The sequence below is a fragment of the Cricetulus griseus genome (assembly GCF_003668045.3).
Source record: "Cricetulus griseus strain 17A/GY chromosome 1 unlocalized genomic scaffold, alternate assembly CriGri-PICRH-1.0 chr1_1, whole genome shotgun sequence".
NCBI lineage: Eukaryota > Metazoa > Chordata > Mammalia > Rodentia > Cricetidae > Cricetulus > Cricetulus griseus.
The window spans coordinates 45,135,376-45,157,644 of NW_023276807.1; the positions used below are offsets into that span (position 1 = coordinate 45,135,376).

Genomic DNA, 22,269 nt, shown 5'->3' on the forward strand with positions numbered 1-22,269 from the left:
TGCTTATCTTTTTCCTTTGGGTATAGATTTCTAGTTTTCCCAGTAACTAGGTAAGAAACCATCCTTTTCAAAGAATAGTTTCGTTCCTTTGTTAGGATTACTCAACTGTATATATGAGGTTTATTTATGAACCCTCCATTCTATTGGTTTGTCTCTTTGGATACACGTGGTTGTGTAACCAGCCTTGAAATTATAAAGTGTGAATCCCCAACTTTGTTCTTTTAAAAAATGTTCTGACTATATGGAGAATTCATATTAGTTTTAGTATAAATCAGCCATTGAGACTTTGATAGAATTGCCTTGAGTCTGTAGGTTGCTTTTGGGTGGGGACATTGTAGCCATATTGGGCCTTCTAATATAGGAATTCAAGTATCATTCCATCTGTATCTTCAGTTCCTTCAGAAGTATTTGTACCTCTCATGGTCAATTTCATTTTTCCAATTCCATAAAATACTGGTTTTAGAACTCAAGTTAAATGATACTGTAAGCCTGATGGTATTGTCATCATCATCATCAATTGATGTAGCAGGAGCTTTAGGTCCTTAGAGATCCTACTGGAAGATGCAATAGAATGCCATATATTTGCCTCATAGTCTGGGCCTCAGTGTTTTGAAGAAGCAGGATTCCTTTATTTAATAGAGTTCCATTCAAGTGAGGAGGTTGTACCAGCTAGTTTACAAGGCTGGACATTGTTGAGTGGGCCCAGGTAGGGGAGCTTTGGCCTTTGTATTGACCGAGCCATGAAGGTTCACATTCTCCTCTGGAGAGTGATAACTCCGGTGTTCTAGAAGGTAGCGACTGTCTTGCACAGAAGTGAATGAAGAGAGGACCGTGTGTACTGAGACAGCAAATACAGCCTCGGAGTTTGGAGTTGGGCTGTGAGTAAGAAGGATGTTGAGCTCTAGGTATTTCTCCTTCCCTAGTTTCATTTCAGTCATGGGGTACATAGTGATGTGGCCTGAACCACACTAGACATTTTCTGGCCTTGTGAGAGCTTCAGGAGCTGCAAAGTCTTTCATTTTTCTCTTGATATTCAGAAGCTATGTGCAGTGTTTTGGAAAACCTTTCCTAGTACAGATTGCTATTGCACTTAGTCATAAAACCTTTCAGTTTCTTCATGTTGTTATAAGGAAGAGTATAGGTCATCCTAAATTTCCTGAAAACTCTACTTCCTTTTAAAACTGGTAATTTTCAGCACATGACAGTCTGGTGCAATGAGCCTTGGGCCAGCAGGGGTGGTGTGTTGATATTCTAGTAACTTGCTTGCTTGAAACAGATTCAGATACCACCCTGGAATCAGGAAGGGAGGGCAATGCTCTGTGGCCTCATTCTAGTTGTCTGGGTCCATGTAGGCTGGACCCTCCGCTCCTGGAACAGGGTTTTTCTTGAGAGTACCCAAGCCTACAGGAGATTGAAGTTATGCTTTGGACCTATGATCATTCCTTTTAAGGCCTTTTATCTATTGCTCCATGATTTTTAGCTGTCTGGGTAAGAGAATCAGTGCAGCAGGCAGGGACTGAGGGCATCTTAACAAAACCATTTGCAAATATTCAGGAAGCTGAGAGCTGTCTTGTGGATTTTCATTCCCTTCACTGGCGACTTGTAGTGTGGTAAGGTTGGGTGGAGTTGGCCAAAGGATCCATAGATAAATATTATCCGTATTGCTACACCCATGTAGATACTGTTGCTATGACTCTGAAGATGCTCGACTTCCAGGAAATAAACAGTTGCTTGATGAAGCCCAAGAAACTGCCATCTGATGGATTGACTGATGGGAAAGCCAAACACTGGCAGCAAGCAGCGGTCATGGTTGCCAAGTGCTGGCATTTCTTTTGGCTCTGGTGGTTTATAAAGTGCTCTGTCATGGGTGTTGTCTGATAGTTTCCCTCTATCCACCCCCTAAAATATCATTACTAAACTACCAGTTTTGGAGATCAGAAAACCAAAGCACCTGGTGTAGTTTGGCTCCTCAAGGTTGCAAAGTCCCAAATGCCAGGCCATGCACTAGGCAGCTGATTTCTGATTCTCAGTCCTAAGATCTTCTCAAGGCACCAGGTCCCACCATGGCAGTTCCTGCCAGGGGAGCAAATCTTTTCTCACCACTTACAAAATCAACATATTTGGAACACAGATAAAGCTGGTACATGGTTTGGTAATAGGAGGCACACCACAAAATCCTATCTAGAAATCTTCCTAGTGGAGGACCCGGAAGGAGACTTTTCTGGAGAAAGTGGGACTGGGAAGCATGGAAGAAACTTGAGAAGACCAGGGCCAGGAGTGTACAAAGAAGGCTCAACAAGTACACACTGTGCCAGGGACATACAGGTACCTGAGGATGTAAGTGTTGTGATTACATTTTAGGAAATTGTCCCCACACAGGCTGCCAGTCAAATACAAGGGGCGGGGGGAGGGGGGGGGACGGGACGGGACGGGACTAATGTTTCTTTGGCCATTAGGATGCAAAATTACAGTTTGTGCCATTTTGATGAAAGGAATACTCAATTGTTGCTGTCTTCCCCACATAAAGAGCCTTCGGAGAGCAGGGACATTGCACAATGACAGGCTGTTCACGGTTGTTTTGCTTTTCCTTCACAGTTAGGTTACAGAATCAGCAGTACTTCATTTCTCCGAGTAGCTTCAAATTTCCTCGAAACAGCCTCCGATGTAACTTGATTAGGAAAGCTAAGATCTGCAACCTTCAAGCATGTTGAAATGGGATTTCTGGTGGCAATTTGCAATGTGATCCCGGATTGCCTCAACATACCCTTTGTATTTTCTGATGACAGGTTTGTGACTCTTACCCCACGGAACTCTATGTCCCCAAATCAGCCACAGCACACATCATCGTGGGCAGTTCCAAGTTCCGGAGCAGACGGCGATTTCCTGCCCTCTCTTACTACTGTAAAGAAAGCCATGTACGTCTCAAAGCAGGCCTTTGTTTCACACTTTGCCTTTATGTTTTATCCTAGATGGGATTTTTTCTAGCTTTCTCTGTGTCTGTCTGTCTCTGTCTCTCTCTTTTTCTCTGTGTCTATTTATTTGGATTCTTAGTGGCACATGGATACCCTGTGGATGGTGTGAGACAATGCAGTTTTATGTAGAAACTTACCTTCCATGTATATTTGGCAAGTAATGGTGGACTCAGATGGTACCTAAGTGTGTTCAGCTGAGTAGATGAAGCCATCCTTTCTGGAGGTGCTATGCCTGTCTTTTTGATCCTTAGATGATGAAGGCTTTAGTGCCAGCCATCAATTCCCCACTCCAGGCAGTGGTTGAGGAAGGACTCCGCGTGCTCCCACTTTTAAAAGGAAGGCTCTGGGAAGCATGTGAAGAAGAGCATCTTGGGTATATTTGTTACTGAGAGTCACTTTATCCTTTGTTATTGTGTTAGGGTTTTTAAAAGTTATTTTTGCTTTAAATTATGTACAGCATGGGCTCCTAAATTCACAGCATAATTTTCTAGGGAACAGAAGTCATAAGTGACTTATATAAAGGTAAATTTTCTTAAACAATACAGACTTTCTTGCTTTCTGTTTATAGTCCTGTTGACTGAAATAGTAACTAAGGTGTTAGGCATAGTTATAGGACTATTACAGTATGGTACAGTATAGCGCACCATTTGACTTTAATAATTACCAACCTTCATTCACAAAGAAGCTGAGATCCAGAGAAGGTATGCAATTTACAGTGAGAGCAAAACTGAGATTCAAATCGGATTTTTCAAATGCTGCTCTTAGCAGTGTGCCATACTGCCTGACTTGTGTTGTTTTGGGGCCTAGAGATACTACAGTTGGTAGATAACTTTCCTAGCATGCACAAATTCCTGGTTCAATCCCTGTGCTGAATAAACCAACTGGGTATGGTGGTGTACCCAGAAATCCTAGCAGTCAGGAAGACTAGAAATTCAAGGTCATCCTCAATTGTATTTTGAGTTCGAGGCCAGCCTGAGCCACATGTGACCCTGCCTCAGAAACAGAACAAACAAGAAAATCAGGCATCTCTGATAGTGACCACTGGGAAGGCTTTGGTGTCTGCATCCAGGGCGCTGGCATCTATGAAAGGTGCTGCTAGTCCGTCATCAGGGGAGGCCGAGGCAGGAACTGAGACAGGCCATAGAGGAAAGTTATTCACTGGCTTGGCACCCATGGCTTGTTGAGCCCACTTTCTTATACAGTCCAGGAACACTTGTCCAGGGATGGCACCACCCACAGTGGTCTGGGTCCTCCCACATTCACCAAGAAAATGCCCATAGACATGCATGCGCACAGGATTTATTGGAAGTAGTTTCTCAGTTGAGATTCCCTCTTCCCAGATATGTCTGGGTCTGTGTGAAGTTGACAAAAGCAAGCCAGCATGACTGAGAAGGCAAGAAATCGGAGGTTGAGCTCTGAGGAGTGATTTCATTTCATGGATGGAGATCTGTACACAAGACCCTAAGCAAGTGATGGCATGGTGGGACTGTGAGTTCTTCCTTCCCAGCTCACTTAGAGTGGTCGGTCCATTTTCTGCTGACCATCCTTCATGGAAGGTGGCTTCTTCCATCCTTCCACACAGCAGGCAGACTTGCAGAATCAGTGTAGATGGGTTAGGCACCATGCATCTTATCAAGAAGTTTATATGTAATTTAAATGCTGGAAGCTAAACGCACAAAAATACTTTGTCATGAAAGCTAAGCTTAATAGCTGTGTGTGTATCTGGCCTCATTATTCATAGCTGTTCTATACATCACCCAACAATGCAGTATCAAGTTCTCTATGCTGTCAGTGGGGACTGGTCTCAGAGTTGCCCTAGAAACCATGTCTCAGCATGTGCTCATAAAATGGTAGTGTTTGCATGTACCCTGCTCACAACCATCTCTGTATACTTGACGGCAGCGTTTGATTGCTTAAAATACCCAGTCAAGGTAAATTCTTGCTGTGATGGGTTATTTAGGGAAAGGTGACAAAAAACAAAGTCTAAGTGTATTCAGTACAGTATTTTTATTTGAGTACTTTTGATCCAGGGTTGTTTAAAGCCACAGCTGGTTAAACCCACCAGTGCAGGACCTGGTGACATGGAAAGATGATTGTATGATGTTGGAATTGCAAGGCAGGGAAATGTCTGGACTGGCTAAGATGGAGTCTGAAGAAACCTCTTATTTCTGAACACTGTTACTGAGCAAACCTAGCAGTGACATGAGCTTTCATTACTGGGAAAATGTGGCCCTTAGATATGATTTTGGGTGCTCATGATCCTTTTAAATAGACTAGTATAAAAATGATTAAAAAAAAAAAACACTACAATGTTTTCCCCAGTATTGCCATCAATAGTGTCTTGTAAGTTTCAAGAGAGTAGTTACTCAAATGTCCAGCAGTGAAAAGAAACAATATTAGTGAAAGGAAAATAGTGATTTGGATCCTGTCTAAATATCTTTACACATTCCTAAGGTCTTATGCAGGAAGCTTGCCCGTATAGAGGGTTCTTCGACTTGGATTAAAAACAAACATAATATCAATTTCCACAAAGTCTAATCCCAGTTTCTGGCATTAGTGGGGGTGCAGGCTAAGGCTCTTTTTTTCTGGGGATGGTCCCAAAGCATCTCTGATGGTACCGTGTTGCTGTGGCCTCTTTCTGCAGGCCTCCATCTGCAGAAGCAGCCAGCCACTTTCTGGCTTCAGTGCTCGGTGTCTGGAGGATGAACAGATGCTCCAAGCCATCAGGAAAGCCAATCCCGAAAGTGACTTCATCTATGTTGTGGACACACGGCCTAAAGTAAGTGTCAACGTTTTCATACTTGTCTCTGCAGCTCTGAGTCCCAAGACTGGTGGGAACCAAAGCTTAACTGACACCATTCCTTGCTCTGGTTGCTTCACCTACAAAGGGTTGTTCTTGGCATGACCAGGCCATGGGGACACCAGGGGGCTGCTCTCTGCTTCATCTCAGCTCCTGAAGGGGCTGACTCTTGAATACATTTTTATTTCCCCGATTTTTCAAATTGTGCTGGTCACACAGTAAATAGGTACTGTTTTGTTTTGCATGTTGCCTCCCAGCATTGGGTGAAGTTGTATGACATGTGCTATTAAATGTCAGCAGTGCTATTTTAAAAAGAGCACAAGGGAATGAAAACATGACATAGGAAAGAGAAAACAGACTAATAGCTCAAGTAAGTTTAAAAGTAAAACCATTATGAGTAGGTGCTTAGTGGCATAGTTGTGGGTATTTATAGACATCATCTTCATAACGTGTCATATCATACATACCAGGTCTCTGCCTCTTTAGTAAACTTTCACTGTACCACAGAGACAAAAATCTCCAGACCAAGGGTGGAGATGCTGTCCTGCTGGAAGTTGTGCTCTTAGAAGATGTAAAAAAAAAAAATACTGTTGCCTTTCAGTTTGTGCCTTTCTGTTCAAATCAGGCTCAAACCCCTTCCTTCCGAGCCTGGCCACCCTCCTATTTCCTCCCTGTATCTTCTGTGTAAGGTTCTGAGAGTTTGTGCTTTGAGAGGATATTCTGCAGAAAGACTCAGGATGGGAAGGGAAGACAGGGCTTTACTAAGTGGAGACTGGAAATCCTTTTCCTACCCTGCTCTTCCAGCTTTAAAGAGAGATAAACAGATTGACTTGCTAACTGAAGAGCCAGTGATTCCAAGTTGGCTCTGTGTAGTGTAAGCCTTCCCTAGAATTTGGCAGCTGCCAGGCCAGGCATGGTCCATATTTGAAGTCAATTAATCCTGGGGATTTGATGTGAAGGGTATATTTAGTACTCACTTTGTTTATTCTAAGAGATAAGAAGTTTGATTCTCACCCATTAAATAAAGTTAGGTGCCTTCTTCTCATATTTATCCAGGCACACTCGCATGGTTTTTAAAGTGTTTGTTTCTTCTTGTTTTGTTTTGTTTTAAAGACTATGACCATGCTGGTTGATCCCCACCCCTACCCTGAGTGTGTTAGGGATGCCATCCTAGGTAGCCAGAAAAGTAAGTGGATGTTTGCTGTGGAAGGTTTGTGTGGTGAGATGCAAGTTTTCCTCAGCCCTTGCCCATGCACCCAGATTTACTCCCTAGGATAATTTTAAAGACAAGGGCTTAGGAGGCAGGAGAGGCCATGACATCCCCAAGTATGTATTGACAAAATGGGGGTCACTTACTACTTCCTAGAGACTGGTGTATTAAAAGCTATGAGAATGTGTTGGAACAGTATTTGTTGAGATCTAAAACAAGGAGTGCTCCATCATATCTTAACCTTTCCCATGGCTTTATCAGATGTTCTGATTTCAAAATTTATCAGGTTTTGATGAGCCTGCAAAAATGTTAAGTACTTTCTTATTTAATTCTTAAAAGAACCCTGCAGATTAGCAGACTTCTTGTCTTTTCCTGGGTAAGGCCTTAACTTTAAAGAGGTTAAGTAATTCACTAAGGTCACATAGTTTAGGGTGGAGGCCACATTTAGTGGAACACAGGCTTACTTAACTCCAAAGCCTATGTTTCTCCTGTTTTCCAAAAAATATCTGGGGAGCTCTGTCTGCACTTCAGGACTACAGAGGGTTGCCACCTCAGTTGATAGGACACCAGTGGAACCAGAGACAGCTGAAGAGCCAGCTCTGCACTCAGCCAACATCGTTTCAAGGCCAAAGGAGCAGGGAGGGCTCTGAGCTGTGCACTGTGTACCTAGCAGTTATGGAGGAAGTGTGAGTCCTGAAGACAGGGGCAAGGTTGAGATTAGACCAGTGGCACACTCCAGCTCCAAAGATTCCTTTGTGGTTATGGTCCCCAGTGAGGGGCTGTGGGCAAGCATGCTGGTAAGGCTGCTGGAATAGGCTCATGGCTCAGTGGATCTCCCATGTGAGTGAAATGGAGCCTACATGTGTGCCTTCAGAAAGCCACCCTTTGGATACCTATGCTAATAGAAGGTAGAGACAAATGGAAATTAGTATTAATCAGAGAAGCACTGCTGCCCAGTAAGACGATTGCAGTTGCTTTGCAAAGAGCTGTTTATCTAACTGCATTCCTTCCATTGTGACCTGTTGTACTATACTCAGAAAAGATGAGCCTGGTAAAATGCACAGGAGTGGGGAAAGTCCTGGAGAAAAGCATTTGTCAGAACACACACATAGCCTATAGATAGGGAAAGAGAGCATTTTACATCATATGTGGGTTGAAAATATAAATTAACCTAAATCAAGATTCCTACTTGAAATCAGGCAGTGGTGGCACACACCTTTCATCCAGCACTTGGGAGGCAGAGGCAGGCAGATCTCTGTGAGTTCGAGGCTTACTTAGCATGTAAGTTCCAAGACAAGCTCCAAAGCTACAGAGAAACCCTGTTTCAGAAAAGAAAAGAAAAAAAAAAGATTCCTACTTGAATACAATCCTGGTACTCTTAAATATGCACAAAACTTCTCTAGATGGTGAGGGGAAAAATTTGACAAACTCGTTTGTAGATAGTACCTATAGACAATAAAATCATCTAGTATTTCCATGAATGTGCTACAGCTGAAATTAGTAGGCCATAGCAAGATGAGAAGAAAGGACCATCCTTTGACAATCCATGTGAAGCTATGACCCAGTTTTCCTGCTAAAATCAGCTTTGCTGTGGTTTCCTGTTCAACCCTGTCAGACCAGACCTTGTGATTCATGCATAAATGTAACTGGTCCAGTCCTAGACTTCAAGGCCAGCATAGGGACCAGGACTTCCTTTAGCTTGGTCTCAAGACCAACACTCACTGGAGATTCATGGGTGTGATTCAGGGGTGGGCCAGAGCCTGATTCTGCTTCTTTGTTGTTTTGGCTTGATCACCTCTTACCTCATTCTTTTATGTAGTCATGTGTCCAGATGGTCAGCCAGTCATTGGGTCTCCTTTGGTATGTGTGTAGAGTTTGGCCGTGGGTGAGGCATAGACATGTGTCTCTGGCTGATGAGGATCCCGGGCAGCATGTACTCTCTCTTCTTCACAGCTCTTTTTTTTTTTTTTTCTTTTTCTTTTTCTTTTTCAGTTCTGGGGCTTGAATCTAGGATTTCAAGTGCTTTGCCATTGAGCTACCTCCTCAATCTCTGTTTACTTTCTGTTTGGGGACTGGGTCTTCCTAAATTGCCAAGCTGTCCCTGAATGTGCACTGCTTCCCTGACTCAGCCTATGCTACCAGGCCTGGCTCACTGCTGTTTTAAAATATCTACCACTTGCCATATTGCTCCCGTGTGGTGGACCTTCTTTGTTGTCAAGTCTAAATGAATTCCTATTTTTCCATTAAAGATACCTAGAATGACTCAGCAATTGTTCAACACCACAGAGTTTAGATTCCTTAACTAAGGCTGTCTGTAGTTTCGATTCCTTAACTAAGGCTGTCTGTAGAGGGCCCTAAATGCTTTGAGCCTCTCTTGGGCCTTTTCTCCTTTACTGCTTCCTCCAGAACAGCCTTTCCACCCTCCCCATTAAACCCCAGTAAACTCTTCACCTGGCAGGGTTGTCCAGGCTCTAACTCTTACCAGTCCTGCTATCCACTTGCCCCACCCCCAGGCCTAGTGGGGGTTGTCTGCTACCATTTGGCACTGCTAATGTGTATGTCCCCTTCCATATTCAATTACATATTTAAGGCAGCAAGAACAGTGTCATTGCATCTTTTTGGTGGGCATTTCTGCAGCAGAAATGTTGATGCTAGATAACAAAAGGTTTTCCTTTTGAACTAGGTAGGTTTCCCCACCCCTACTTCCCAAGCAGATCTGGAAACTGGGATTATTTACCTCCGTGGCTTTACCTGCTTGGGAATTATTAGGATTTAAAGTCTGTAGCTTTTTACTTAATTATGAAATGTAGTTCTCAGTCAAAGGAGCCACATTAGACTTTCTAGTAGTGATTTGTTGATGTAAAGCATACTCGGTCTGTCCCATCCATCCATCCATCCATCCATCCATCCATCCTCTATCTGTTTCAGTCTGAGTAACTTTTTGGATGTTTTATTATTCCTAAAACTGTGTTTCTGCTTTGAGAGTTCAGCTTTTGGCACAGAAAATAAATGGTGCTCCTGAAAAAAATGTCTGCATGATAGATTAAATATTGCCACCTTCTGTCCACTATGTGAAGTACATATTGACTTTAAGAAGCTTTCTCCTGTGTGCTTTTAAGGAAAATTGCCAGTCAGTTCTCCCATTGTGGCTTCTTAATTATTTTAAATTGTGAGCATGTGTTGTATCTGTAATAGAATGTAACAGTAACAGTGATTTGCTTGCTACATGTTACACATTTTTAGAAGAGAATGGGATATGGGGTGAGAAGGCTTGACTTGAATTCTGATGCAGAATAAGTGTAACATAAAGCTTTTTGTGTGGCTCCTGTTAACTTGTTGCATCTTGTGAAGCTCCTTACAAAGGTTTAGCCAATAGCCCCAAAAATCATTATATAAAAGCAGTGATTTTCACAGTACATAGTTCCATGAGAGCAACATCTATATGTAATTTCTGGAAGATAAAATGCTCCATAGATATTAGGACCTTTTAAAGGATGAACATACAGTAACCCTTAAGGTGTATTATTAAAGTTTTTCTTGGTTAAGGCTAACCCTGTGCTCTTAGGACTGATGGCCTGCTTCTGTAGCCTGGGATCAGTTTTCTTAAGAGCTGACAGGCCACACAGATGGCAGAGGAGCTGAGCTGGGGAGTGGACTCCTGACTTGCTCCTGGGGCAGGGGCTTGCCCTCAGTTATATTGTTTCCTTACTGATTGCCTCATTTTTTATGACTTATGACCCAAAGTTAATATGTGCTTTTTGGAACGGTGAAAGGCCATGAGAATACCTGAGGTCATGTTGGTGGCATTCCCCTGCAGCTCCACATCTCCTTTGCTGCTAAAATTGATAGCAAATTGGCATAGTCTTCAATAATGTTAATTCTTCTCAATGAATGTAAATAAGTAAGTATATTAGGAAGTTTATTAACAGTGGGTGATTGCATGAATACTCTTTAGCTTACACACATGTACATGTAGATGTGTGCTGTGAGACAGAGAAAGGGCTGAGGGATAGATTGGGGTTTGTGTCTTCGGTGCCTGGCTTTATTCCAGGGCATGCATATGCCATGGTTTATCCAGTTACTACTGTGATGAGATACTCATAGGCTTGCAGCTTTTATGTTCATAAAAACATGACAGACATTCTATATCTGTATGTGATGGGACCTTTAATCTTGTAAGGTTTTCAGAACTAGAAGATCAGAGCCAAAGTATTTTTAACTAAGCTTTTTAAAAATTTAAGATTTATTTCTTTATTATGTATACAGTGTTCTGTCTGCATTTATGCCTGTAGACCAGAAGAGGGCATGAGATCTCATTAGGGATGGTTGTGAGCCACCATGTGGTTGCTGGGAATTGAACTCAGGACCTCTGCAAGAGCAAGCGGCCAGTGCTCTTAACTACTGAGCCATCTCTCCAGCCCCTTAACTTAGCTTTTACAACTTAAATATTTGTACTGTACTCTTAAAAGCAGATCACCCCCATCCCCACCCCTGTCTGGGTAGTTCCCTAACCTTTGTGGCTTAGAGAATGGTCAATGAACACTGTTCTCCAAAAGTGACAGTCTGCTCAGGCAAACTGCAAGAGAGGAGCATTCCCAGCCCCATATCCCCAAGAGAAATCTGTTTCCCACCTAAGGCAGCACTTCTCTGCTTGATTACACTGCATAGGGTTAGAGTAGTTTGGGCTTAATCACTGGAATTCCAATGTCTTATCTACAAAATTATGGCTCTGAAAGTGGCATCACAATTTGAAGAAGGCAAGTGAAGAAGTGTTCCTGAAGCCTGGCTGTCAGCATTCTTTTCAGTCTGTCAGATTCCTGCTGGAGGTTCAACTGGGCAAATTAGAAGGAACATTCCTACCCGATGACATGTTTGCTGGTGTTATGGTTCTGCCAGATAATTTAACTTACAGAGCCTTATATTGATAGATGCCTCTGTGGGTATTCTCCTGCCAGTTGGCAAGTTCTGATGTATGGTGTTAAATTGGCTCTGTCACAGTCTTCCATATCAGGCCAGCACTAGTGTCAGAACTGTCAGAGGCATCTCCAGGAGGACTTACGGAATACTTCCCAGCTAAGAAATGTTGCCCAGACCAGCACATAAGTGCTATTGACCATAGCTCAGCCTTTTGTGCTTATAGCTACGAGAGCCTCAGTTCAGTGTCCCAGGGAGGTAAGCCACATTATGTGTCTACACATCTTTGCAATGTTTTTATTAGTGTCCAAGAAATGTGTTAGTCGTTCCATGTCCTGAATGTAATTGATGCCTATTTTGTTTTGCTGACCACTGCAGCTTAATGCAATGGCAAACCGTGCTGCAGGGAAAGGCTATGAGAATGAAGACAATTATTCCAATATCAAGTTTCAGTTTATCGGGATAGAGAACATCCATGTCATGAGGAACAGTCTTCAGAAAATGCTGGAAGGTAAACCATTTTGTTATGCACAGCCATCAAAGAATAGTTAAGGATGCCAAAATGGAGTAAGATAGTTTTTGATTTAATTTTTTTTCTGATGATACTGTTAAGCACATGTGGTAACGGCGGGGGGCGGATATGTTGCAGTTGAGAAAATAATCATGTTGCAGTGACTCTTTAAACGTGTAACAGCCTTCTCATTTCATGGGGTGGTTGTATCATTTGGCAGTTAGCGACCAGGACTCTATGTTGGCACTTTAATATTCTAGATAAAAGTACAGAGGGAAAGAGTCAACCTGCCTGCCTGCCTTCATCCCTCCCTTCCTCCCTCCTTCTCTCCAACAACAACATTTGGAAAGAAAGCAGCCCTACCTTTAAAACACTAGCCCAGTGTTCCTATGGGGAAATCAGGTTCATAAACTGTCCCACATTACTGAGTGACTGTTAGATGGAAAGGTATTGGAGTTGTGGACCCTCATTTCTAACTGCCAGGAGCTGCCAGAGCACACGTGCACACGCCCCCATCCTAACACAGCAGTGAGCACTGTGAGGACGCACAAAAACTTACATATTCATGTGGAGAGGGAATGAGAGGATGGGTCATGTGATGTGGAAGCATTACTCTTATGCGTGCGCTCATGAGCAGAAAGTCTGCAGTTAGTGCAAGACGTGCTTCGTGGCTGCTTATGCTCTTCTGATCATGAGGTCCGGGGAAGAAACCCTGCGGCCTCCAGAGGCAGCTGCAAAAGAGGAAGCCTCGCCTCTGAGAGGAGTGTGGAGGGATGGGGTGGAGTGCTAGAGAAGCTGCTCATCTCAGTAGGAACTGGGGAGTCTGGGATTAAAAAGGCCCATTAGGGGTGCACATCTGCCCTCTGTGACTTACTCAGCTCCGTCAGGACAGCATGGTGTGGCAAGGACCTAATGGTGCCCTGGAGGAAGTGTCACTCCTAGACCTCCCAGTTGACCTTAGTCATTGTGAAACTTAAGAGGACATCAGCTGTTTCCTTGGGACTCTGCCTGCAGGGAAATGATTTGACTAATAACTTACTTAGTTTTCTTCTACAGGACAGTTTGGTGCCCTGGCTGCAACACTTGAAAATCTAACTGAAGATCGTGGGTCTAACTCAGTAGTGTAAGGCCTTGGGTTCAGTTCTCAGCTCTGGGCTAAATAAATAAGCAATTAAATAATTAGAGGCCAATCCCTGCATCTAAAACAACAACAACAACAACAACAACAACAACAACGCATAGCTCTCAGCCCCAGGTTTTTCATATTCTGACAGTTTGTCTCTTTGGTCAAAGTTCTAACAATCTAGGTATGAGTATTTGAGTTTCTTAAGCATCTAGAGTCTTTCCTTTTGTCCTTGCTGTCAATAATGCTTTGCCTGTAGAAGACAAATGGACTAGCCTGGCCCTGTTGTTGAAACAACAGTCTTGAGTGTGAGAAGTCTTCACCATTGTTGCAGTCATTAGGAAAACTTCACATTGGCACACTTTATAATTTGCATTCAGCAGTTTCAAAAGTTCAAGCTCATAAATTTTCTTCTGTACAGAAAGTTGTTCCTAGGAGCATTTGTACCATAGGCTTCTGACTTTGGTTTCTACATTACCCTCTATTTGGTTTTTCAACCCTTGTCCCCTGATCTGTCTCACTGCTTTTCCTAAAGGACAAGCAAACTGACTGAGTTCGGGAGGGCAGCTCTCTTTCACAAGGGATCATGGTGTTGCCTCATAACCCCTGGGGAGTGTGGATCTGTAAGCAAGGACAGCTTGTAGCATGCCTTTCAGGGGTTTTGACAATGTTTGATTACCCGTTTTTCCTGAGTAAATTACAAACCACTGGTAGAGGCCCAGCTGATGCAGGAATGCAGTAAGTCCCACCTTCCTGGGGTTTTCTACGTCAGACAGGGGGCCTTGGCATCACAGTCTGGGAGGTGAGGCAGCTAATGGCGTGCCCTCTTACTTATTTTCTTCAAATTTGCTAAACCATGGTTTGAGATATGATCAGAAGAGACTGTGAAATGGAAGGTGAAATTATTTGTGTTTGGGGGAAGTTCTCCCTGTCTATGAGTAGGAGACCCTGGATATTTTACCAGAAACAGAAATTTAGGATGAAGTTCACCCCCCCTCCATAGGTCCTTCCATTGAGGTCAATAAATGTCAATTTAACTTTAGCTTATAGGTTGTAAATCACACTGTTTTCTTCCTACCAACCAAGTAGATAAAGGGTATGTTTCTGGTGCATAGCAGTTTTGTAACTTAACTGTTGTTCATAGAAGTTGCCCCTTCCCTCATACAGATAATTGCTTGCTTTTTAAAGAGTAGAGGAGCATTGCTTTTCTTCTCTGTAAGAATGGCGGCTAACATCTAGAGTGGGCTCTTTGTGAGACTATTCTCTTGAGCAGGGGAGCTTGGGTCTTGCTCGCATCCTTGATTCTGAGTTTGTTATGCACAGCCATAAAAGAATAGTTAAGGATGTGAGGAACAAAGCACGTAACGCACACAGAAGTGTTTAATGTCACAGCTTGGTGAGGTGGTGCAATAGCTGTAACCCTCTTTGTGTAGTTTGTCCTCAGACAAGGGCTTTGAGGAAAGATACAGCAGGGGCAGTTTTTCTTTTTTGGATATTGCCTTGAGCCCTCCCTCACCCTGCCACCCCTTTACCCCTGCATGTCAGTTCTGTTGCTTGCATTCCACACAGAACTTGTATTGCTGGCTGTTCTGCATCTGGGCATCTTACCACTTAGTCACTTAAATAAAATAATGAGCAACTATTAGATGTCATGTTGGTTCTGGGGTGCTGGAGGTAGTGCTCCTCCTCTTCTTCTTTGCCCTCCTTCCTGTCTTCCTTCCTCCTCCTCTTCCTTCTTCCTTTCTTTTTGTTGGAAATAGGGTCTCACTATGTAGCCCAAGCCTCAAACTAGATCTCCTTATACTTCTGGGTGCTGGGATCACAGTCATGCAAGTGTTTTCACTTAAATAATTGTGCCTGATTTTCACATCAGTGTTCTATAATGCATGATATCTGTGCTGTATTAACAGGGTGTTTATCTTAGAGGTCAGACAGTTAAAATAAAACTAAGTTGAGAAAGTCATAAAAATATCTAAATTTTCTCTGATAAATTTCAAAGAGTCATTTCTTAGGTAGAAAAAATAAAAATATCAGCACTGCAGAGAAGGTGGTAAAATCGGTGCTTTGAGTATTTCTGTCATTGGATCAGTTTAGAGAAGGGAATACACTTTGCTTAGACATACATAATTGGCCGATTTTCCTCCTCTCCTGGACTAATCCAGAGTACAGCTTTAAATGTGCCTGCTCTGATAGAAGTGTTGCACTTTCAGGGGTGGGACTTCAGAAGCCAGATATGTACACAGCAAGTAGCTAAATAATTTTTCCACATTCTTGATAGAAAATGTAGGCAACATAAGTAAAGCATTCAGTTTGTAAAATTGCATGTCTATTCTCACTATACAGTGAGTCCTGTGTATAAAAGGCCAGGGAGAATTCAGAAATGATTGTTGAATTCGTGGGGGAGGATGGTGGGTGGTGTTCTTGCCCTTTTGTATTGACAAAGTATGTGTCATGGTTGGCTCACATACATGTTTAGTGCTACTCATTATCTCACAGTTTTTGTGGCCCAGGAGTCTAAGCATGTTTTGTGTGCTGCTGGGAATCTAAAGGCTCTCCTTCAGGATCTTAGGGGCCTTTGAGTGTCAACTGGCCTGTGCTCTCATTAGTCAGGCTCATACTGGGGCGGTCTGCTCCAGACTATAGGCAGAACTCAGTTTAGGGTCCCACACTTTATTGGCTAGAGGCCTATGGCTTTCCAGTCCTGTGGCAGCTGCAGTTGCTGTGTGGTCTTGTACATAAACTAGTGACATGTGGCAATTTGCTCCTTTGAGCCAGCTGCAGGTGCTGGTCTCTAGTTCAGGAATCTAGTATATTATGGTTTTAAGTAGGATGTTTTCAAACGCTTATTACTTTTTAAAGGCTGGCTAGCTAGGATAGCTCAATCAGAGAGCTCCAGGTTCAGGGAGCAATATTCCTCAATATGTAAGGTGGAGGGGATCAAGGGCACACACACACACACACACACACACACACACACAATATTCCTCAATATGTAAGGAGGAGGGGATCAAGGGCACACACACACACACACACAAACACACCCTTGTTAAGATCATGTAATAGAGGAACATTTGTATAAAGTGCTTTCCATTCGCTTACCATGATCGTTGTTCTGTGGTTCTCAAAACAGAAATGTTCACAGAAAACTTCTCTATATACAAATGGTATTTGGGGAGGTGACTAAATGCTTGATACTAACTTTTAAAGATATATTTGCCCAAGTGAATTATTGTGACCTTATTGAGGCCACCTTTCATTGACAAATGAGGAAATGGAGTCACAGAGGCTAAGTGACTTTCTCACCTTGGTAAGTGGTGGAAACATGGCTTTCACTCAGTATGAACCCAATGCCACACTCTTAGGCACTCAACTTTCTTGCCTCTAGGGAAGGGAGGTTGATATAGAAAATGCCCAGGTCTAAGTGGGTGAAAGTCCTAGGTGTGGGTTCCTGTTTTAACCGAGGTAAAATTGAGCAGGTCTTTATTCCCGCTTGTGTAAGGTAATGTAAATGATGTATATATTCCCTTGTTGAGCATAACATTAAGATGCCTTATAGATATCCGGTGTTTCCCAATCTAAGGTCTATTCTACTTTCTCTTGGTAAACAATAATACATTTTAAAATAAGCACTGGATGACATGGTTATTCAGTCAGCCAGGTATTTGATAGGTCCTATGCCTTCCTATGGGTCAGTTCTCTTAATTTCCTTATTTAAAAGATAATTTTCAGAGCCATGCATGTGCCTGGCTCATAGCACAGTCTATATTTATTCAGTGTAAGTGCATCAAAAATAATTTAACAAACATGTTGAGATTTTCCCAACAAGTTGTTGTACAGAGATACAAATCTCAGTGACAGCAGACCAGATGGGAAGTGGTCTAGAAAACATGGAGCAAAGCTGGTCTGTCAATCACTGTCCTGGCAGTACACAGGAAAGCATAGCCTGAAAAGAAACTGGGTTCATTTGCTGGATTGAAGAGTGCTTGGACCACAGCTTCAGAACTGTAGCCATTAACTGTGGGAACTTTTGTAGCAAAATGAGGTGACCCTGGGGATCATGCTCCATCTTGATGTTGTTTCTCAGAGATTAGCTCTGTGGCATAGTTTCCAAGTGGGAAACCCATATTTTCAGCTGGCTTATTTCCTGAGTGTGATACTTTGGATGACATAGTAAACAGCTCATGCCATTCTTTACAATATGGGCGGCTTCACTTGGAAGCAGCAGTTTCAGACATTTTAAAATAGGTTTTTCCTGAGCCAGGCTCTGTCTTGTGGGCATTACTGGTTGTCATCTCCTGAACTCTCAGAAGGGAATACAATGGATCAAGAGTGTGTGCTCTTCTCTGTGTGGTGTCCTGTGAGGATTTAGAATTTCAGCAGGCCACCCCTCTACCCCAAATACCTCCCACTTTTTTATTATTTCATATTGTGTTGTGACAGCAAGACTTGGGCCACTAAGACATTCCTAAACGGAAGAAACAAAGAAGAAAGTGTCCGATGTGGATTTGAAGGGTGACACAGTGAGCTGTTTACATGAGACTGTATGGGCTTGTCAGTTGGTGTGTGTTTGCTAGTGACAGCATGATCTCAGATTTGCAGAGTGTGTGGTTCCTGGGATCCCCAGTATCCTCTGCAGCTTACTTCACCTTTTCAGTTATACCCCACCAGTGTACCTTCCTCCAACATGATCCCAGAGCCTACTCCTAGTCCCAACGTCTGCTTCCACTTCAAAGTTTCCTGCTCAGACTTCATTGACTTTTAAATTTTATCATCAGTTCTTGTTCATGCTGGCTCAGTTTATGTGACGACTGTGAGCATGTGAACTTGTCTTCATATATAAAATTCACTGGTAAAGCTAGCAAAAGCTACTGGGTGTTCCTCATGTGAACCTGCCTTCTGGTTTTCTTCAGGTCATCATTTAATATTCTGGCATGTGTGTGTGGCTATACGTTCGCATATGCATGTGCATGGTTGTTATCTATAAAAACATACATATGTGCCCTGTTTGCTATGCTGCTACTCAAGCAGTGCTAACATAGACTCCCAGGATTTAGGTTCAACTGTACTGTATCATCTGACATTATATTCTTTTAAGGAAAACCAGGCTATTCAAGCAATGATAATATTGTAAGGAGATTTCAGACAATACCATCAGGGAAAAAGTAGCAGTGTTCTGAAGAATAGTCTTTAGTCTTTTTGATGCTTGGTGGAGAGGTTCTCCAGAAAATACTCTAGCAATGGCCTGTGTGGCCAGTGAGGTTAAGGAGGGGTTTGTTGTTGATCTTGTTACATTAAACACAATTCAAAAGTTTATTCTTCATCTCAGTAAAAGAGGGAAATGACACAGCTGACCAGACATTCCCCTTCTGCAGACTCCACTTATCTTGAATGGCAGCTCTTCCTATGCTGTTTCAAGAAGGGAGAGTAGAATTATCGTGCTAGTTCTTTGAGGACTGTGTGAGTGGCCTTGGTTTCTCGACTGCAAGAGGAAAAGTGATACAGCAGTATCAGCAGCACTGGGGCATGCTTCAAGATGCCTAATAGGGAAAGAATATTCTTGCTGCTGCTTTGCGTACTAGGGAGTGTGGGAAAAACCAGCCCCATGCCCCTTTTTGTGTCCTCCCTCACCCGGCCCTGCATTTGCACAGGAACAAGTAAGTTGTGATATTTATTATTTTTTAAAGCTTGCCTCAGGGTTCAGAAAGCAAAGTCAGCCACAAGTCATAGAAGCCAGGCACACACCTTTAATCTCAGCAGCCAGAAGCTAGGAGGTGGTGGTATACATCTGTAATCCCAGGACTCAGGATTAAGAGGTAGATGGATTTCTGTGAGTCCAAGGCCACTTAGATCTACACAAGATTGAATCAGTCTAAAAGAGAATTATAGCTCACAACTTTAATCCCAGCAGCCAGAAGCTAAGAGGTGATGGTATACACCTATAATCCCAAGACTTATGAGAAGTATATAAGACATGAGCCAAGGTCTCAATATCAGGCATTCATTCTCCAGCCACATTGAGAATAGGAACACCCCAGCCCTTTGAGAGGTAAAAGCTCTCTGGTAGGTTGGCTGCTTTGCTTCCCTGATCTTTAGGTTGAATCCTAGTATCTGTCTCTAGGTCTCTTATTTTTTGTGTTACAGTGAATGGTTCAGAAGTGTGCTGTGAAGACCAAGGAGAAGGGGGCTGCCTTTCTTCTGAGTAACTTTCATATTTCTTGAGTTCTAAAATAACACATCTTATATTGACTTTTGATTTTTTTTACAGTGTTTTGCATGCTTACACAATAGAAATGTCCTGTTATACAGACAGTGTGACTAGACCTAGCATCCAGATCCAGGCTGGCAAGTACAGTTCTCTGCAGTTTGTGGCATATGCTTCTGATGTCAGCCACATGAACTTTGTTCAGCACAATGGTTTGTAAATATTGGTTTGGGTTTGGCAACAGGAGTGAACAAATCAGTATTCCTGCTTTATCCTGAGTTTATCCAAGCAAACACAACAACTTCATATTTAAAAGCCCAGGCACTGATTGTTTCAGTTTCCAGTGTAGCCCCATCTGTCATGTGTGTTAATCATCCACAGAGCTGTTTGCTTTGAACATGGCCACTGGCCATTAGGGGGAAACACCCTCTCAGCTGTCACCTTGCCTGAAGTCCTGGCGAGATTATTTTCCCAAGCATGTGCAATTTCAGTGTTCCTGAAGGCAGAATTGTTACCCAAGAGCTCTTAGTGTGGCAGAAATGAGCTGACAGGGCAAGAACCCAGAAGCCTGCCCCTCCCCTGCGCATGAGTTATCTCTCCCCTCTCACTGTCAGCACAGGCGGTCTCCAGGTTAGCCACAGAGCCTGGTGACTTTAACTTTAAACTTGCTGTCATTTCTGCACCCTGTGAAAAGAGAGGGTAAACAGGACCCTTTCTCCTCAGCTGAGCCACACGTTTTGAATGCCAGGATATCCCTTAGGCCTGCTAGATTTTCTGCTAACCAACCTATAGTCCCTACAGTACCAACCTGAGTGTTGGCCTCTTCGGTGAAGTAACTTCAAGACAATGTTTTCCATGGAAGATTTAATGGAACATCAGGAGTCTGATGACTCCCTCCTTGGAATACATTTTAGGGTTAAGTTGAGCACCTTGGGCCATAGCCTGATGTTGGATGTTATAAGTAGCAGGCACTGGGTGGGTGGGGAGCTGGAATTTGCCACACTTCATGCTGGGCTGTGTTAGGGCAGTGTGCACAGGCAGAAGTGAGCCTGCCACATGGATCGAAGGCCTGTTGAACATGTCAGGCCAGACTTTGCTTAGTGGCAACTAGGGGCTGACATTTGACCTTGGCGTGACCTGCCACTGTGCACTGGTGATAGTGATACTGTCTCTGAGTTCAGACTTTCTGTGGTGTACTTTGGCTGCATTGTTTCCTGGGAGTCACTGGAGTGTCAACTTTTCTATGCTGTTTCCTAAGCCAGCTTTCTTCCAAACACCCTTCCTAAGTGAACTTTTCCCACTGCACCAGAGAAAAACCTCTTCTTTCTATATCTTAGGCTGCTTCAAGATGAATGACCCAGGGTGTGTGAGGGAACGCATACTTTTTACAATTTACTTATGCAGATTTCCTTTTCAATTTATCTTAAGGGTATGTTCAACTAAACTCCCCTGAGCAGCCTAAATCACCACTGTCCACAAAAGTATAATGCAAGCCACACTGTGAGCAGTTTTGTAATTTTAAGTTTTCTGGTGGTTAAATTCTAAAAATAATTTTAAAAATGTGGTTTAATATTTTTATACATGCATATAGTGTGTTTGAATCAAGACCATCATCCATTCCCTTCTAATTTCTGCTTTATCACCACCACACTATTCCCTCCTAATTTTACGTGTTAATTTTTTATGTAAAATCCAGTGAGTGTGTAGATTTAGGACTGTCTACTGGCCTTTCAGCGGTCATATCTTTGAAGAAAGCTGACTTTCCCTCTTCCTGTCCCAGAAGCCATCAACTGACAATAGCTCCTCAGCCTAGGTATGGGACTTTGTGACTAACCCCATCGTCCCTGCTGGGGTTTGTCAAGCTTGAGCTGTGCATGTCTCAACAGGGCAGCAGTGTTCATATGTACTGCTGCCCTGTTGGTCCGGAAACAGTTTTCTAGTAATCTGCTGCCATTGGTTCTTGCAGTCTTGTCTTTTCTGTGTTGATCCCTGAGAGTGTGTGTGTGTGTGTGTGTGTGTGTGTGTGTGTGTGTGTGTGTGTGTGTGTAAGAGATGGTGGGGAGGGAGAGGGAGGGGGGTATCTCAGGACTGAGCATGCCACAGTCTCTTATACTCTGTTAATTACCATCTACTACATTGAGAAGCTTCTCTGACGAGGGCTGAGCAGTAATTAATCCACCCTCTCCCAGAGGAATAGCTGGTAAAGGTTTTTCCCATTCTATAGCTGCCTCTCTTCTTGAATGGCGATGTTCTCTGCTGTTTGGTCATTTTAGTTTCATGGTCCCATTTATCAGTTGTTGATCTTAATGCCCTAGCTACTGGGGGTCTTGTTCAGAAAGTCCCTTTCCGTGCCTGTAAGCTGAAGCATATTCCCAACTTTCCCTCTACCATGTGCTAGGTATCTCAGGTATTCTGTTGAAGTCTTTGATTCATTTTTGATTTAGGTTTGTGCTGGGAGAGAGATGAGGATGTAGGTTTTATTCTTCTGTATGTAGCTATCCAGTTTGACTAGCACTAGTGTGTATTGTTGGCCTTTT

The 22,269-nt window shown here is 43.0% G+C and overlaps 1 protein-coding gene across 1 annotated transcript in view; it reads left to right on the forward strand.

Annotated features, from left to right (window-relative positions):
• Positions 1 to 22,269, forward strand: part of Mtmr7 (myotubularin related protein 7) — a 58,966-nt gene that overhangs the window by 16,192 nt on the left and 20,505 nt on the right. Inside the window, exons 5-7 of the mRNA XM_035453004.1 lie at positions 2,787 to 2,915; positions 5,617 to 5,751; positions 12,275 to 12,407. Coding sequence (XP_035308895.1) covers positions 2,787 to 2,915; positions 5,617 to 5,751; positions 12,275 to 12,407 — 397 coding nt within the window. The remainder of the gene's footprint in view (positions 1 to 2,786; positions 2,916 to 5,616; positions 5,752 to 12,274; positions 12,408 to 22,269) is intronic.